This window comes from Marmota flaviventris, chromosome 4 (assembly GCF_047511675.1).
Source record: "Marmota flaviventris isolate mMarFla1 chromosome 4, mMarFla1.hap1, whole genome shotgun sequence".
NCBI lineage: Eukaryota > Metazoa > Chordata > Mammalia > Rodentia > Sciuridae > Marmota > Marmota flaviventris.
The window spans coordinates 32,849,795-32,869,801 of NC_092501.1; the positions used below are offsets into that span (position 1 = coordinate 32,849,795).

At 38.2% G+C, this 20,007-nt stretch overlaps 1 protein-coding gene across 2 annotated transcripts in view; it reads right to left on the minus strand.

Moving 5' to 3' along the window:
* Nucleotides 1-15,822, minus strand: part of Tbc1d12 (TBC1 domain family member 12) — an 83,480-nt gene extending 67,658 nt beyond the window's left edge. Inside the window, exon 1 of one of the 2 annotated variants that reach the window (XM_071611079.1) lies at nt 14,768-15,822. In XM_071611079.1, coding sequence (XP_071467180.1) covers nt 14,768-15,732 — 965 coding nt within the window. In that variant the 5' untranslated portion in view covers nt 15,733-15,822. The remainder of the gene's footprint in view (nt 1-14,767) is intronic. The other variant, XM_027939995.2, reaches the window with a different exon arrangement.
* Between the last annotated feature and the right edge of the window lie 4,185 nt (nt 15,823-20,007).

The following is a 20,007-nucleotide window of genomic DNA, read 5'->3' on the forward strand; positions in this document are numbered from 1 at the left end:
AAATCACCTTTGTCCTCAAACTCAGTGTCTTATTGAAAAGTGCACTAATGGAAGAGTGCAGAGTCTGGTAAGCCATTATATTAATGAACTTTTCTCCTCTGAGCCACTTCTATGAATTGTTTTCTTTCAATACTTTCTATCTTACTTCTATACTGATCTGAATGCTATTTTCAAATTATAAACATAATAAGAACAGAATTTGTATAATATTCATAATGCCTGGCCCTCACTTAATATTTTATTTTTTTAAAACTGACACAATAAAACAGACTGCTTTTCCTCCGGTGTATAGTTTGACAAGTTTTACCACATGTATAGAATTGTATAACTATCACCTCAACTGAGATACAAAGCAGTTTCGATCAGTCCCCAAAAAACTTCCTCATGTTATCTCTTTGAAGTCATACCCTCCCCTAACATCTATAAAATTCCGAAATGATCCTTAAGATAGACTTATAAATCAGATTCAGTGCCAGAGGAATAAATCTTGTTTATACCATGTAGTGAATTCTTGGAATTTTATGTTGTCGCCTTGGCATCCATTTTGAATATGTTTAACTTTCTCAAAACAGAAGTAGGGCTCAGTCGTCCTTGACATAGTTCACAGTTCTGTGCTTTCCCCTAGTTCCTCAATGTGATCAATCTATATATCTACCTTAGACCTTCTAGTGACAACCTTCGGATAATACAGCTAGATACAACCTATCTGATAATGCGACCTCCATGTCTGCATGGAAGTTATGTGACACTGATCTCTTGAAACATCACACCACAGTGTTTCAATTTATGTCTACAACATGCTCACCACTGGCTTCACCAGAACAACTGATTCCAGCTCCTTCTTTCAGAGAATATAGCTGGTGCTCAAACATACTTGCTGAATGAACAAGGGAGGATTTAAACAGAGTTTAGAGAAAGGAGGTGAATGACAGACAACTCATTCCAACTGGAAAAAATACAAAGTATGAGCAGGGAAGAATAGAACATTTCGTTTCCTTAGAACTGTATTCACACCAAATTTAAAAGTTTTCTTCAGCTGGGTGTGGTGGCACATGCCAAAATCCCAGCTACTTTGGAGGCTGAGGTAGGAGGATCCCAAGTTTCAGGCCAGCCTCAGTAATTTAGCGAGTTCCTGTCTCAAATTTTAAAAAGTAAAAACATAAGGGGTGGGGCAGCTTGAGGATATAGCTCAATGGTAGAATGTCCCTGGGTTCAATACCCAGTACCACAATAAATAAAAAACATGAAAAGTTTCTTTCTTCCAGGTATGGTGACATACGCTTGTGATCCCAGCTACTTGGGAGGCTGAGGCAGGAGAATTGCAAATTCAAGGCAACTTAAGCTTATCTCAAAATAAAAAATTTTTAAAGGCATTGAAGATGTTTCAATGGTAAACACTTGTCTAGCATGTGTGAAGCCCTGGGTTTGATCTCCAGTAGCAAATACATATACAAAAAGAGGTTTCTTTCTACTGTTGTTGTTCATCTAATGAAACTATCAAGAAAGTATAAAGATAAGCCATACATTTATACACAATGGAGTATTACTCAGCACTAAAAAATGACAAAATCATGGCATTTGCAGGGAAATGGATGGCATTAGAGCAGATTATGCTAAGTGAAGCTAGCCAATCCCTAAAAAACAAATGCCAAATGTCTTCTTTGATATAAGGAGAACAACTAAAAACAAAGCAGGGAGGAAGAGCATGAGAAAAAGATTAACATTAAACAGGGATGAGAGGTGGAAAGGGAAGGGAGAGAGAAGGGAAATTGCATGGAAATGGAAGGAGACCCTCACTGTTATACAAAATTACATATAAGAGGATGTGGGGGAAAGGGAAAAAAAATCAAGGGAGAGAAATGAATTACAGTAGATGGGGTAGAGAGAGAAGAGGGGAGGGGAGGGGAGGGGAGGGGAGGGGAGGGGGGATAGTAGAGGATAGGAAGGGCAGCAGAATACAACAGTCACTAGTATGGCAATATGTAAAAACGTGGATGTGTAACCGATGTGATTCTGCAATCTGTATACGGGGTAAAAATGGGAGTTCATAACCCACTTGAATCAAATGTATGAAATATGATATGTCAAGAGCTTTTTAATGTTTTGAACAACCAATAAAAAAATAAAGATAAGCCATAGAAGATATTTACAAATTATCTAACTGATAAGGGTTTAGCACCCAGAATTTAAAAAGAATTCATATACCTTAAAATGAAAAAATACAAACAGACCAATAAATAATGGGCAAAGGATTTGAACAGACATTTCTTCAAAGGAGATATGCAAATGGTCAACAAGCAAATGAAAAGATGTTCAACATCAGTCATTAAGGAAATTCAAATAAAAATCACAATGAAATAGCACTCCACACTCATTAGGACTATAATTTTTAAAATAATAAAGAAAATCACAAGTTGGTGACAATGGTAGAAACTGGAATTCTCATTCATTGCCAGTGGGAATGTAAAATAGGCAGCTACTATGGAAAACAGTTTGGCAGTTCCTTAATGAGTTAAACATAAATCTACCATGACCTAACAATTTCACTCTTGAGCATAATTCCCCAAAATTAAAAAAAAAAAACAGCATTCAAACAAAACTTGTTCCTAACAGCATTATTTATAACCACCAAAAGGTAGAAACAACCCAATAGCCCATCAATGGATAAATGTGGTGTATCCAGACAATGAACTATTATTCAGCAATAAAAAATAATGCTGTACTGATGCTACAATATGGGTGAAGCTTTAAAATACAGTAAGTGAAAGATACCAACATTAAAGGCCATAAATGTATGATTCCATTTATATGAAATATCCAGAATAGGCCAAATTCATAGGGAAAGATAACAGATTAGTGGATGCTGGGAAGGAGGAGGGTGTTGGAGATGAGGGGAATGGATGTACTGCTTAGTGGGTACAGAATTTCCATTTGGGATTTTGAAACATGAATAGCTAGGTAGTAGTGATGGTGTACAACAACATTGAATGCATTAAATGTCACTAATGGTAAATTTTATGTTAAAATGCATGTAATATGGTTAGCTCTCAATGCTATAACAAAATATCATAGATGAGGCACTTACACAAAAGACATTTACTTATTACACTTCTGGAGTGTGGAAAGTCCAAGATCAAGGTGCAACAAGAGTTGGTGGTGTCTGGTGATGACTTTCTTCTGGTTTGCAGACAGTTGCCTTTCTGCTGAATCCTCACATTGTGAAGGGAGAGGTTGAAGCAAGCTCTCCGTGGTCTCTTCTTATGAAGATACTAATTTCATTATAGTCCTACCCTCATGGTCTCATCTAAACCTAATTACCTCCCAAAAGTCTCACTTCCAAATACCATTACCTTGAAGATTTGGGTTTCAACACATGAATTTGGGGGGGACACAAAAATTCAGTCCATAGCAACTGTATTTTATCACAATAAAAAAATTAACAGGTTTCAAAAACTGAATTTCCAATTAACAGTTTTTAAAACATGATGGCCAATATAATTAACAAACTAAACTTATACATCTTTTAGCACTATGTCAAACCAAAAGCCATAAGTAAATGACTCATTTTTATAAAATAAAAACTATTTTGAGGAGATTCACTTTTTTATTTCTTGTTGGTTTGTATTAAATATATAAGAGAGAAAACTAATTCTCACTGGTTATGGCTTTTCAAACAAAATACAAAAACAAACTGCTCCTGGTGGGCACATATAATCCCAGCTACTCAGAGGTTGAGGCAGGAGGATTGCAAGTTTAAGGCCAGCTTGGGAAAATTAGTAAAAGTCTATCACAAATAAAAAATAATAAGGGCTGGGGTGTAGCTCAGTGGTAAAGTGCTTGCCTAGCATGTATGAGGCCCTGGGTTCCATCCCCAATACCAAAAAATATATGTATATTTAATGCATCTTAATTAATTTATACACACATATATATATATGTGTGTGTGTGTGTATATATATATATATATGAACAAATTTAAAATGTAGGCTATGAATAAAATACCATAGAATTAAATAGTTCAAGAAAAAGCTAGACATATCTAGTTCTACTGAAATTGAGAGTAATCTGTAATGGCTAACTAGGTAAACTAAAGGAAATATTTACTTCAAAACTAGCAATAGCATTAAGGCAATATTTATTAAACAAAATTCAACACATATGATAACACTGCCAATTACAGCTGCTGTGTTATTATTTTGTTAAAAGATATATAGCTGCCTCAACTATTTTTACCACAATCTATGTATGTTAGATCTTTAAATACAGGGTGTTTGCAAACACACCCTAAATAAAAAGTTTTAGGCTTTACTCAAATGACAATAGCTAGATCTACTAAAGATGACCCAATTTAAGGGCAGTGAACCCCAAGACTATGGCTTAATTTAACCTTTCAAAAGAGTACCAGAGGTAAAATCAGCTAGTCCTATTTATACAAATCTCAAGTTTTAAAACATTATAACTGTTTGCCTCAGATACCTGGGATATTAGAGCACTTACTGTAGTTAATATACAACTAAATGTGCTTATCAGGCTTCCTATTATGTTTCAGCTCTGACTCCCCTCCAACAGTCCTATCTTACTTTACTCTTTTTCTTACAGAAACATCTCTCTAAGACAGATACTAAACATATTTTGGAAATTATAACATAGAAGTAGCAAGTAGGGAGGCAGTTAGGCACAGTGGCACACACCTGTAGTCCCAGGGAGGCTGTGGCAGATGGATTACCCCAGCCCAGGAGTTTGCTGTGCAACACAGCAAGACCCCATCTCATGAAAAGAAAAGAAAAACAAACAGGGGCTGTGGGTGTAGTTCAATAGTAGAGCGCTTGTCTAGCAGGTATGATCACCTGCATTGCCGAAAAAAAAAATTAAATAAGTGGAAGAAACTTACACATATACATGTAATTATGGAAACATCATACTTTGTCTTTATCTCATTCAATCCTCAAAAAATGGCTAATGTGAATACTATCACAATCCACTTTTATGAAGCAACATAGAGCTTGTACACAGTACAAAAAGACTTGATTTTGCAATAACTTTGTACTTTCAGGGTTTTCTTTTTTGGTACAAGGGATTGAACCCAAGCGTGCTTCATCACTGAGCCACATCCACAGCCATTTTTTATATTTTATTTAGAGACAGGGTCCTCAGTAAGTTACTTAGGGCCTTGCTAAGTTGCTGAGGCTGGCTTTGAATTCATGATCCTCCTGTCTCGGCCTGGAATTACAGGCATGTACATCTTCACAGTTTTCCCTGACACTGTTGCCTTTCTGATCATAACAGCAAAACACCTAGTCTAGCAACTATTCTGACTCTTCCCCATTTATGGAATTCCTTACAAAATATAAGCATGATTTTTCACAGGAATATCCATTTTCATATCATCTCACTTTCCCATCATTTCATAGCTTTTTAAGAGGCCATCTTGTGCAACTGGAATGTTTTGAATGATAGGTTGTCTATATGTAAAGCTTAATTTAGGCTCTAAAAGTTTTAGGTTGGTAGTAGTATAGATGCAGGTGTTTAAAAGTATATGTATCAAAAGTTAAGATAACTAAAATATATAGTTGTGCACGGTGTGTACTTACTGAAGTTCTAGTGCTAAAATAAAAGGAAAATTTCTCATATAAGTACCATGGTAAATCTAGCTAACAGAATTCAAATTACTTCTACTTATGAGGAAAAAATTCATTACCAGAAAGAAGATATACTACATAGAAATGTAAGTTGTTGTTGTTGTTTTCCCTTGGTACCAGGGATTGAACCCAGGGATGCTTAACCACTGAACCACATTTTCAAGCTTCTTTTCTTATTTTATTTAGAGATAGGGTCTTGCTGAGTTTGTTTATGGTCTCGTTAAGTTGCTGAGGCTGGCTTTGAACTCGAAGTCCTCCTGCCTTAGTCTCCTAAGCTTCTGGGAATACTGGTGTGTACCAATGCACCTGGTGGAAATGTAAGTTATTGAAGTATTTATTTATTTTTCAATACTGGGGATTGAACCCAGGATCACTCTACCACTGAGCTATATCCCTAACCTGAGGGTATTAATTGTTCTTTATGTTCAAGCACAGTGTATCTCTAATTTTTGTGGTCCTAGTTGGCTCTTTAGAGTCAAAAAGAACAAGTTATGTCTTTTACATGATCACCCTTCTGAAATCTAAAGATTGCTGCTGAACCTTGTCTTTGTTTTTGGACCCTCCCAGCTATGCATAAGCAGTCCTTATCAGCTAGTTTACAATTTTCTTTCTATTCATTTAACAAATGCTGTTGAGCCTTATTCTGTATACTAGACAATATGGAAATTAGATAAATAAAACATTAAAAAGAAGAATATGGGAATGGTGGTGCATACCTGTAATCCCAGCAGCTTGAGGGGCTGAGGCAGGAGGATTGGAAGTTTGAGGCCAGCTTCAGCAACTTTATGAGACCCTAAGCAACTTAGTGAGACCCTGTCTCAAAATAAAAAAACAAAATGGACTGGAGGGCTGGGGTTGTAGCTCAGTGGTAGAGCGCTTGCCTAATATGCGTGAGGCACTGGGTTCAATGCTCAGCACTACGTAAAAAAATAAATAAATAAAAGTTATTTTTAAAAAATGGTCTGGAATGTGGCTCAATGTTTAAGTGCCTCTGAGTTCAATCCTTGGTACAAAACAGAAGAGTGTGTGTGTGTGTGTGTGGGGGGGTTTTCTATATAAAATCAGTACTTACAATATTACCTGATTAGTGTTATAAAAGAGAATACAAGGATGCATCAACACCCAGATGTAGTGATTAACTTTGAGATTGGGAGTTCTGGAACTCTTCACAGTAGATCAGATTTGAGGAGGGTTTGGGTTGGAATGGGGCTGACAATAGGACAGGCACATAACAACATATACAGGATTGTACGTGAAATAGCACAACACTTTTTGGTACAGCAGATTCACATCAGCATGACTGATCTTAGGGAATGGAAGTAATGTCAAAAACTGAGCAAAAGGTTAAAGCTAAATTTTATATGGCAGAACTAAATAAATTTGATTTATTCAGTGGGGGTGGCAATCTATGGGACTTAAGGAAAGACAGAATTGAGTTATGGAACAGTGACTCTTGTAGCAGTGTAGCAGATGATTTGGTAGTTGAGAAACTGGGCCCTGGAGACAGTATGGAGACAGTAGTTAATGAGTGCTTGTCAGTCTTCCTGTTAAAATGGTATATCCACATAGCTGATGTAAATAACATCAAATGAAAATTTCAATCTCTGTCAAAAAGGGTGACAAATAAATTGAGAGATTTATACATTTAATCAATAGCCTTTTCCTGAAGCATTTATTTTAGCACTAGAACTTCAGTAAGTACACACCGTGCACAACTATATATTTTAGTTATCTTAACTTTTGATACATATACTTTTAAACACCTGCATCTATACTACTACCAACCTAAAACTTTTAGAGCCTAAATTAAGCTTTACATATAGACAACCTATCATTCAAAATATTCCAGTTGCACAAGATGGCCTCTTAAAAAGCTATGAAATGATGGGAACATTAAAAGGAAGAGGCTGGGGCTGAGGCTGGGGCTGTAGCTTGTGGCAGAGCACTTCCCTAGCATGCATGAGGCACTGGGTTTGATCCTCAGCACCCCATACAAATAAACAAATAAAATAAAGGCATTCTGTCCATCTACAACTACAAAAAAAATTTTTTTTAAAAGAGAAAAAGAGGCTTGAAAAATACCTTAAAAGAAGTGGTTAGACAAATCCATAAAGGAGCTGGGGTTGTGGTTCAGTGGTACAGCACTTGCCTAGCACATGTGTGAAGCACTGCGTTCAAACCTCAGCACCACAAAAAAATAAATAAATAAAATAAAGGCATTATGTCCATCTACAACTAAAATTTTTTTTTTAAATTTAAAAAAGAAATATCCCTAAAGGCATTGAGGTAGGCAGCATAGAAATACATTTTTAAATACTTTATTTATTTATTTACTTTTATGTGGTGCTGAGGATCGAACCTAGGGCCTCGCACATGCTAGGTAAGCGCTCTATGGTCGAGCCACAACTCCAGCTCCCAGAGTAGAAAAATTTGAAAGATATAATCTGTACTAACACTCTGAAGCTCACAAGCCAAAGTATTAATTTCTACCTAACATTCATTCTCTGGAGCAATTATTGTTATGCAACCCTCTTCAAACTCAATGTAAACAGCGTCTCTTATTTCTAACCATACATTCAATCCTTCAAATTTTCTTTATCATCTTCTTTTTTTTCCAAAGAGAGAGAGAGAGAATTTTTTAATATTTATTTTTTAATTTTCAGTGGACACAACATCTTTATTTTATTTTTATGTGGTGCTGAGGATCGAACCCAATGCCCTGTGCATGCCAGGCAAGCGCGCTACCACTTGAGCCACAACTCCAGCCCCTTTATCATCTTCTTACTACCTTATTATACATTCCTTGTCTTGCTTTTCAAAAAAAAAAAAAAAAAGTATTTTTCCTACTTGACTAAATGGCTACCAACAATCTAGATGAAAACCAGATATGGAAATTCTAAATAATGCCCAATGTATGATGGGTAATATATATAACCCTATTTAAAAAATATGAGAAAATAGCACATAATTTGATTTTTAAAATATCATGTTCATTTCCAAATTTAAATATTTTAATCCTTGCGGGGTTAGAGACAAGCAGACAGAAATATTTTTTTAACACACAAAAAAGTATATCCAGCATAAAATTCAAATTAAAAAGAAACTGAAAACCCAAGTTTAAAGGTAAGTTAAACACATTATCAAGATCACTCTCAAACTAGCTAGCTTGGTTTTCTAACATAAACTTCTCTTAATTGCAGGAAAGAGCCTGCTGAAAACCCAGACAGTCACATGGGTTTCCCTCTTTTTTTTTAGCCACAGAAATAAGAAGTTCAAGAAAGGCTGAAGCAGCAAATTTTGAAGGGGAGTAAGTCATGTGCAATGTGAAAGACTTCTTAAGGCATGGAAAAGAATTACAACTAATAGCAAAAAGAAGGGAAACTAACCTTTTTTTTTTTTTCTTTTTCTGGTGCTGGGGATTGAACCCAGGGCTTCGTATGTGTGAGGCAAGCAAGCACTCTAACAGCTGAGCTATATCCCCATCCCTAACCTTTTTTGTAAGCTGTAATAGAGGTAGAGAGTTATAATGCCACACTGAAGGGACCTGGAAAGAAGAATTTGCACATTAAAACTTTTCACAGAACAGGCAAGCATGGTGGTCTAAACAGCATAAAAAGAATAAAATCCTTCCATTAATAAAAAGGAAGTTAAGATTTTATTAGGCAGACATCAATTCTCAATCTAGTAAAGGCTCGCAAAATATTGCTATATTTGGATTTATCTGGTCTATTGTACCTCTGTTTACATTCATCAATTATACAGGACCTAAATATGACCTGATTTTAAATCAATAAAGCAAAGTAAGCTATAAATGTGTATTATACCTTCTTTTAGCAACTATCTGAAGAAATCTGCATTAACAGGCCAGTATTTCAATGACTACAGTCCAGAAACTAACTGCAACAGAATCATGGGTGTAAGAGGCTTTTAAAAAATATGGATTTCATGCTGGGTGTGGTGAGGTATACCTGTAATTCTAGTGACTCCAGAGGCTAAGGCTAGAGAATCATAAGTTCAAAGCCAGCCTCAGCAATTAAGCAAAGCCCCAAGCAACTTAGGGAGATCCTGTCTCAAAATGAAAAATAAAAAGGGCTAGGGATATAGCTCAATGATAAAGCGTGCCTGGGTTCAATCCCTAGTACCAAAGGGAAAAAAATGTGGATTCCTTCCAGGTATAGTGGAGGGATCCAAAGTTTGAGATCAGCCTCAGAAACTTAGTGAGACCCTATCTCAAAATATAAAGGACTGGAGATTCAGCTTGGTGATCAAGCATTACTGGGTTCAATTCCCAGTAATTAAAAAAAAAAAAAAAAAAAGTAGATTGCTGGTGGACTCCACCAAGGATCTACTGAATCAAAAGTGAGACCTCAGGGAATTTGCATCCTGCATTCTTAATAACTCTCCCTCCTTCCAAGTAATTTTAAAAACTAAAGTTTAAGAATCACTGTAGTGTGGTATAAGCACCTATCAACCAGAACTATTTGAGGACGACTCTTGGTGTAGCTAACAGTTTGCAGGATGAAATAAGCAGCCTCAAAAAGAACTTGCTTTCCCTTTCTGAATACATTTAGAGATGCATAACAGATGTATTGCCTCAAAATCTCCAAATGTTTCCACTCTTTCCCCAAAACTTCCCACCACAACACAGTAAGTACAAAATGTGTGAGTAAGCCAAGTTAAACATTTCATGAACTTAAACTGAAAAATTGGCTTTGCCTGTCTACAAAGTCCCTTAAAATAATAAAAAATATAAATATTGTAGTCTTTCTCAACATTCCTTTCTTTCAGTTCCTTCTCAATTTTGCTTTTTAGTCAAAGCTTCATAACTTCTGGAAATTTTATATCACTACATGATAATCCAATTTAACACCCAACCAATCCCATGTAAAAATTTTGCTTTAAAGTCTACTACACAAGTTGTGAAATGTTTCCTCAGATAGTTAAAAAAAAATTCATTCATTCTAGTCTCTTCCTTAAATCAGTGGATTTCAGTGATAGAGTTGGGGAAAAGATTATGGTACTCTTGCTATAGTCTGAATTATAACATTTGAATTCTCACAATAAATACAAAGCACTTAGAATATTACTCTTTAACCCTCATGACAATCCTATAACAACGTTTTATGAAAGGTTGCCTAAGGTCCAAAGAAGTCCAGAATTACACACCTGTAAATTAATTCAAATCCAGGCAATCTAACTCCAGAACCAGCATTTTTAACCACTCTACCATCCTATAATTTGAAGATGCCACCTAAAATTAAGGTATCTAAATCCTCAAGTCACAAAAACCTACCTGATAGCTCAAATCAACTGGGGACAACTTTCTAAAAAAAAAAAAAAAATACAAATTCACCTGCCAAAAGCAGGCCTCCTGAATCTAACTATGTGTAGGTTGTGGATTAGTGAATTTAATTTCTTTAATGTCCTTTCAGGTAATTTTCCAGTATATCAAATGCTAGAAACTATTGTTCCAATATGGAACACTTGCAACCTTCAAGAAGTAACTCATGGTCTGGAAGGTAAGTCTTAAATTCTAGTTAATTGAAGCTGGTAATCTACACATGAGAAACTAAACAAAGATTACTGATGTTTAGCATGATTACTCTGAGGTAGAGTTAAACGTTTAGGAAAAATGTTTTCAACATAGAATTTAGAGTCGAAGGGGATATAGTTCTATCTCTGGCAACCCTCTCATTTTAACAGATTAAAAAACATCCTGTATTTTTAAGCATGCTCTTTTAACTCAGTTCACATTTGTAATATTTAGCCAGTAAATATTTGAGGTCTACTACTGTGTGTGCAAAAATAAGCCATTCTATTTCAAAGCATGTTTGAAAACAAGATATGAATTTAGCCAGGCATAGTGGCACTTGCCTGTAATCTCAGTTACTTAGGAGCCTGAGGAAGGAGGCTTGCAATTTCAAGGTCAGTCTCAGTACCTTAGCCAGACCCTGTTTCAAATAAAATAAAGAGGCTGGAGATATATCTCAGTGGTACAGTGCTTACCTAACCTTTTGGGGAAGTCCTGGGTTCAATTCTCAGTATAGCCTACCACCACCAAATAAAAAAGACACAAGTTTGCTTGGAGGATCCATAAAAATGGTATAAAGCTGGGTTTTTGTTTGTTTTTTCCTCTGATACTAGGGATTGAATCTAGGCATGCTTTACCGCTGAGCCACACCCCCAATCCTTTTTCAAAATTTTTATTTTGAGACAGGCTCTCACAAAGTTGTCAAGGCTACTCTCAATCCTTCTGCCTTAGCTTCCGGAAATTGCTGCTATTGCAAGCACGCAACACTGTACCCAGCCTAAAGCTACTTAAATTTTAAGAAAGAGAAATAAAGGGATCCTTGAGGAATAAAGGCTACACTAGAAATACAAGAGATTTCAAAAAAGTTCTTACTCCTCACTGTTGATCCAGTGAACATGGAAGTAGTAGTACCCATCTAGAATTTCAATTTTGAAATACAGGAAAGGGTCAAGGGTCTGAGGAAAGGTTACTGCTAGGGCTCCCACAACAAAGTCATTATAAACACAGAGAGGTACCCATGTGAAGCTGAAGCAAGCTCTCAACAGGGACTGAAATAGAGCTCTCTTTATCAGGAAGGAAAGGAAGCAGGAAATGACCACAGAGGCCCTCCAAAATGAGAGCAGTCCCATCCTAAACAAATTCCTGTATCTCCTACATGATTCCTACTCTAGTCAATGAAGCTCCTATCAATTATGTGTCTTAATTGAATACAATACTTTGTAGTAAGAATTGCCATAAAATGTTCCCCCCTTCCCTCATTGTTACACAAAATTACATATAAGAGTTTGTGAGGGGAAAGGGGGAAAAAAAAAAAAACAAGGGAGAGAATTAAACAACAGCAGATGGGGTAGAGAGGGAAGATGAGAGGGAAGGGGAGGGGGGATAGTAGGGGATAGGAAAGGTAGCAGAATACAACAGTCACTAATATGGTATTATGTAAAAATGTGGATGTGTAACCGATGTGATTCTGCAACTTGTATTTGGGGTAAAAAATGGGAGTTCATAACCCACTTGAATCAAATGTATGGAAGATGATATGTCATGAGCTGTGTAATGTTTTGAACAACCAATAAAAAAAAAAAAAAAATGTTCCCCCCTTTATTTAAAAGACACATGAAGCTATTTTTAAAATGTGTTTGTTATAGACTGTTGCCCAGTTAAAGGAAAATGAAGTGAGAAAGGAAAGAGAAGGGCAGCAGAAAGGATAAATAGGTGGGAGAGAAAATAAAAGAGTCATAAAATGAACAGAGGTGGTAACTGATTGTAATGGGGAAAGAGAATCAAGAGCCAACTTTTCATCCCAGTCTACAACTAGCTAACTGAACTTCTTTAGGTAGTGAGCTTCCTCATCTGAAACTTCAATCAGGAGTAGAAGCTGCACCCAAGAAGAATTCATTCTAGGACAAGCCAATCCCAAGAAAAGCCCTCATCAGGAGCTTCAGAGTTGAGAATGACAACTATACACAGAAGAAAGTTATTTCTGATTATTTTATCTGAAGATGGAGGTTTTGTTCCAAATTACACTCACTAGAGAATAACAAAAGGAATCCATGAATGTTGCCAATTCAATCTTACCTGAGTAGGATTTATACCAGTGTTAGATTTGTAGATTCAGACTAAAAAAACTTCACAGTCCTTGCCTCTAATGTGTTTACAATCCAGTTACGGTTTTAGCTAAATACTAAAACAAAAATTGTGCCTCTGACTCTGTCCTTTCCCCAGAAAATCATATAAAGGAAGCAATGACTTCTGGAGTCTTGACACTTACATCTCAATTAAGGAAAATTTTTAAAGAAATTAATTTTAGGGTACCCAAGTTTCTGACTTTAAATCCAGTACATAGTATAAATACTATAGTCATTAAATGTCATCAAGCTATATTAATAAAAGTCCTATTAGACAATTTGAAGGAAAATTTTAATTTGACAAATATTCTGTCTACTGCGAAGATGAAAGCTTCTACCTAATATAATTACCTTGTTGCTATTCATAAATTACAATGCAGATACAAGTATCTGTTTTCCAACTTAATCCTCACTACCCTGCACTCCACCTTCACCTCAGAGACCATTGTGCAAATCATATCTGTTCTTAATGCTTGGCACAAAGGAAGCACACAGGGCACTCTGGTTGAATTGGTGATCTCCAAGGTCTTTTCCTGGTCTAAAACTGCCTGACACCTGACATCAAAATATGAACACCGAAGGGCACAATGTGTCACAAATACATAAATTTAACTCACACTGAAACATTTTAGAATTGCCTCTACAATTTTTAAATATATTTTTGCAACTACAGAGTTCACTACCATATATTTTGTTCTATGAGTAACGCAATAGCAGGATTTCCCACCCTTGATTTAAGAAACTTTTATTTGTAAATTTAAACAAGAAGGGGAAATGAGACAATAAAAGAGGAATAAGAAATAACAATTATGGTCACATAGTAGGGGGAAAAAAAAGAGGCTCACTTAGGAGAAGCAGAAAAAAGGGCCTTCCTAGATACAGAACTATAGTTATTTGGCGTAACAGGTTGGTATCTAATTCTAAACACCAAACCAACTGTATTTTAGTAAAGGCCACTGAAACAAATGACTAAACATTTATGAAATACAACCACTTCTACTTTCAAGAATTCCCAAACTACTTGAATGGTCTTAGACTCCACGCAAATAAACAGCTCTGCAAAATGATTTCCCTTCTTTTTCACAACCACAATCTGTAGGCCTCTCCTGACCCCCGGCCCATCCAAATCCTTATAATATAAATATTTAAAAAGAAAGAAAGAAAACGGGGCCCAGGTTATGTTTTTCTGGAAGAGACAAGCGCAGATAGAGCACTAGCAGGTTGGTCAGACCTGAATACACAGAGACCAGGTGTGAATGCATGTACAGCCTCCGGGCGACAGAAAGATTTGCTCTACACAGAGCTCCAACTTCTCCTACCCGAAACACAAAGCCGACCCAGTTCCTTTTCCTCTAGTGACAAATCAAAGCTAAGTCTCGACGCGCGGGGGCCGCACGGAGGCAGCCATCCAAGCAGCTCTCGGAAGGCTCCGGCCCGGCCCCGCCCCAGGCCCCGCGCAGCCTGCGCTGTACCTGGCGAAGAAGTCGGCGAAGCCACCACTCCGTCGAGCCCGGGCCGAGGTCCCTGCGGGGCCCTGCTCTGCCGCAGGCGAGGGCACCGGCGGCCCAACCGATGGCAAGTGGTCGCCGGGGCTCTGGCAGCGGCTCACCTCGAACGTGTTCCGAGAGTTCAAGTGGACGTCAGGGAAGCCGTGGCTCGGCTCCGCGCCCACACCCCCACTAGTCCTCCCGGTCGAGCTGGAGGGGGGCGCGCCCTCCTCGGAAGCCCCAGCGCCGGCTCGTAGCGGCTCCAAGTCCTCGCCGCCACTGCCGGCGGGGCTCTCCCCCGAGCCGCTGCCCGAGCCCTCCGACTCTCTAGAGTCCGAGGCTGCCAAGCAGCAGCTTCGCAGTGGGTCCTCCAGAGGCGCGGCCCAGTCGGACGGGTTGTCCGCGCCGTCCGCACCCTCGTCGCCAGGCCCTTCCAGGAGGAGGCGGCCGCAGGGATAGTGGCGGCGCGACTCCGGGCCGCCGGCGCGAGCCAGCCCTCGAGCCTCCTCCAGGTCACGACAGTCCTGGCCCAGCAGAAAGCCCGAGTCCCCGTTGGTCATGCCTCCGTGTCGCGGCACGCGAGGATCCGCCGCCTCCGCGCCGCGGTGCTTGGAGCCGGATCCCGGCGGGCAAGCGCCGGAACGCGGGGCTGCCGAGGGCGGCGGGGCGACGGCCTGGCCAGCGGGGAGGGGACAGTAGCAGAGCCCCGGACCCAGCTGCTCCCCCGCTGCCTCGAGGTAACGCTGCAGCAGCTGCCGAGGCGGCGTCTCCTCCTCCTCCTCCTCCTCAGCCTCAGCCTCCTCGGGCGGCTCCACAGCGCCGACGCCTCCGCCAAAGCCGCCCGTGGCCCGGATCATCTTCCCGTCCTGGCACACGGGCTCCGGCGCCAGAACCGGGAACAACTTGGCATTTCTTCCTGAGCAGGCTCCGGCATCCTCCGGACCCACCATCTAAGGGCCGGGTAGTCGCGGCCGGAGCAGGCGGAGGACTCGCCGGCACAGGCTAGCCTAGAACAGCCCTGGGTGCTGGTGCTAGGGCTGCGGCCGCGGCCGCCGCAACGTTCCCAGACCCACCCCTCCCACCCGCGGGGTCTGGGAGTTGCGAGAGGGCGGGCGCGTGCCCGGGCTCGCGCACGCGCAAAAGCCGGACCGGTCAAGCTGCGACCAGGAGATTCCCCGAACCATAGAGACGATAGCTAGAGCGACTCGGGCGGCCAATCTGGGATCTGGCGTCTGGTTGGTGGAGGCTGGTTTGCGCACTCCAAGGGTTGACAGTTCTTAACAGAAGCGCGGGTATTGCTCTCTTAGAAAAAACTCACTTGGCGTTACTTCATTTATAAGAGTAAAATATAGGATGTTAGTGTCCTTCCAGCTCTAATTGGTCACTAGTCAATTTTAGGATTTTTGCCTCCTTCTACGCTACAGTAAAGGATTTCATTGCTTCATGGCATTATCTTCTCCACTTCATCTTCGACAGCACTACAAAAGTCAACTTTCTTTCCCAGAACCGCGTTTCGGTACATTGTTTCTGTTATTACCTAAGGAGGGAGAAGAAGTGGAATCAGGCGGAGAAGGACTAATCATAATTTCAGCAACCAATGATGGATTAAAATGAGGTGATGACTAGGGAATAGAAATGAAATGTATTTAAAGTATAAAATCACAAGATGTGACAACGAACCAAGGAGCGATAGAGGAACCAACAATCACTACAAAGCTATAAAACTGAAACTGATGTGGTTTGAAATAGGAAATTGAGTTGGAAAAATTTTTCCTGATTAATAGAGGAAACATCTGGTAAAGCAAAAGGCTGGAACTGTCTAGTATACAGTTAAGAGTTCCAAAAACTTAAGTTAGGGTTTAGGTTTGGAAATGCAGGTTGATTAGTCATCTGCTAATGAAACTTTAGATGTATAATAAGTGACATCAAACCTTGGAAGAAAGAACAAGGTGGAGTGACCCAAAGATGTCATCATTTCAGAATAGAAAAAAAAAATTGTATTGCAAAAGATTAAAGAGTCAGGCAGCAGTCCTAAATAAGATGAACAGCAAATATAGAACTCTCATTCTAGAACTGTGTCAGTGAAAGCAAAGACAAAAATGGAAGAATGAAGTAGAAATCACAGGAAAAAGTATTGTGGAGTCTTTAGAAATTACATTTATTATTAGATCTGATAGTATATAATAATAATAATGACTTATTATTAGGACCTAATAATAATCCTAATTTGTTATTAGGATCTTTCAGGAGGAAGAAATGACTTCTGGGACACAGGTAGAAAAGTCAATATGGCAAGAGATAAAAATATTTTTGAATTATATATGTTGATAGTGTAGTACTCCAAAATATGTAAAGAATTCACATAACTAAACAATTAAAAGACAAACCAATTTTAAAATGGGCAAAGGACTTGAATATATATTTTTCCAAAGAAGATGTTAATGAGATATTAATAAGCATATTTAGTCATATTACCTTTAGGAAAAGGCAAATCAAAACTACAATGACATAGTACTTCACACACACAAGCACTTTAGCAATTTTGAAAAAAAACAAAATAACAAGTATTGGAGAGAATGTGGAAAAGGTAATAATTGCTGATGGTATAGCTACTTTAAAAAATAGCTCATTAGTTATTCGATAAGTCAAACATATCATTACCATACAACCCAACAATGCTACTAGTAGGTGTATATCTAAAAGAATTGAAAACAGGTGTCAAAACAAAAATGTTTTACATGAATGTTCAAATCAGTAATAGTCATAGTAACCAAAAGCTGAAAACAACCCAAATGGATAACCAAAACTGGTATATTTATATAATAAAATGTTATTCAGTTATAAATAGGAATAAAGTACTGATACAGTACAACCTGATGAATCTCAAAAACATTATGCTAAGAAACAAGACACAAAGATAACGTGTTATATAATTCCATTTATATGAAATATCCAGAATAGGTAAATAGAAACAGAAAGCAGATTAATGATTTTCAACCACTGGGGGAAGGGGGAATGACGCCCAGTGGATATAAGGTTTTATTTTGGGGTGAAATAAAATGAATGAATATGGAGTGAACATGAAAATGTTTTGGAACTAGAGAGAAATGGTGGTTGTACAACATTGTGAATGTACTAAATGTCACTGAATTCTATATTTTAAAATGGTTAATTTTGCCATACACAGTAGTACACGCATGTAATCCCAGAGACTCAGGAGGCTTAGGCAGCAGGATTGCAAGTTGAAGGCCAGCCTCAGTGATTTAGTGACATCCTAAGCAATTTAGTGAGCCCTTGATTCAAGATAAAAAATAAAAAGGGCCGGTAGAGGTGGTGCACGCTTGTAATCTCAGCAGCCAGGGAAGCTGAGACAGGAGGATCTTGAGTTCAAAGCCAGCCTCAGCAACGGCGAGGGGCTAAGCAATTCAATGAGACCCTGTCTCTAAATAAAATACAAAATAGGGCTGGGGATGTGGCTCAGTGGTTGAGTGCCCCTGAGTTCAATCCCCAATACTAGAAAATAAATAAATAAATAAACAAACAAACAAACAAACAGGCAGACACATAGATAGATAGATAGGGCTAGAGACTTAGTGATAAAGCTTGCCTGGTTTAATCCCTGGTAGCAAAATAAATTAAAATTGTTAATTTTATGTTATGTACATTTCATCTCAATTTAAAAAAAATTTAACTTAGCATATTTAACTAAAAAGAGCCAATAAAAATAAAAAAATTTTAACAATATAGGAGATGTCTAGACTAAGATATTTATGTGAAGATAAAGAGGAGGGTATCTGAGAGAGTCTAATCTGAATCATTTGTCTTTTTTACCTTCGTTCATTCCACCTAGAAACTTTATCTTGCAATTTTCTTCCTGCTGTCAAATAATTCCTAATTAACTTATTCCTTTCTAGCTACCACTATATTTCTCCTTTTATGAAATCATACTATTTTAAAACTTCAGTTTCTCTATAAATGGCTTATTTTGGTCATTTCCTTCCTGTCACAGCAAAGGATTAATGAATCATGATAACCCATTTCAACCATACAATTTTCTCAGTGTGGAATTAAAAAATGAAGAAAATTTATATTTTCTATGTACTGTAGCAGAGCATGGTGGCACGCACTTGTAATCCCAGCAACTCATGAGGTTGAGGTGGGAGGATTGCAAGTTCAAGAGCAGCCTCAGTAACTTAGACCATGTCTCAAAATAAAAAGGATTGAGAATGTAGTTCAAAACCATGGGATTAAGGGTTGGGGTTGTGGCTCAGTGGTAGAACACTTGCCTAGCACATGAGGCACTGGGTTTAATCCCTGGTACCATATAAAAAATAAATAAATAAATAAAATAAAGGTATTATGTCCATCACTAAGAAAATATTTTAAAAAACCATGATTCAGAAACTGTCTTATGCTTATTGTAATATATGCAGTTTTCATTGCTCATGAATGAATGAAAGATTAACATAACAGCTATTTTTTTAACCTTTGTTTTATTTACTTATTTTTATGTGGTGCTGAGGATTGAACTGAGGGCCTCACACATGCTAGGCAAGTGCTCTACCACTGAGCCACAACTCCAGCCCCTAACAGCTATTTGTTTTGTATCAGTGTGCACTAGCAAGACCTAAAATAATCATAGATTGTCCTCAATCTATACTGATATATAAGCTATGAGTCTTTGATGATAAACAGATTAAACAAATTGCAGTCAGAATGTCCATTTTGACTTTGATTGACATGTAGAAAAATTCGATATCAAAATCCAAATGAAAGTTTTGTACAATAGTAGAGATGTACCATCTGTAAAAATTTGATTTGCTACTGAAATCTTCTTCAACTTCTGCAAATAGTTTACGTTCCATGCATGCCTGGTAAAACCCCAGCTGGTAAAAGAGAGTGACTAGGACTAAGGTTGTGGATTATAATTAGATAACAAATATTGAAAGGATGCATATTGCAGATTAACTCAGCAGGGTGAGATATGTGGGAAATGAATGATAGTAAAATCACAAAGCAGCTGCTGTTTGGTAAACCACAGCATGACAAGCCACAAACCCAGAGACAGATGAAATGCTTTTAAAATGTGCACTGATCCTTTGGGGAAGCAAACTGATGCTACATATTAAGAGGCACTCTAATCCTACTCCTGGGAATTTGTCATAAGGAAATCATCCCAAAGAGTAAGATAAAGCTGTACAAAATGCTTTTAGCAAAATGTTTTA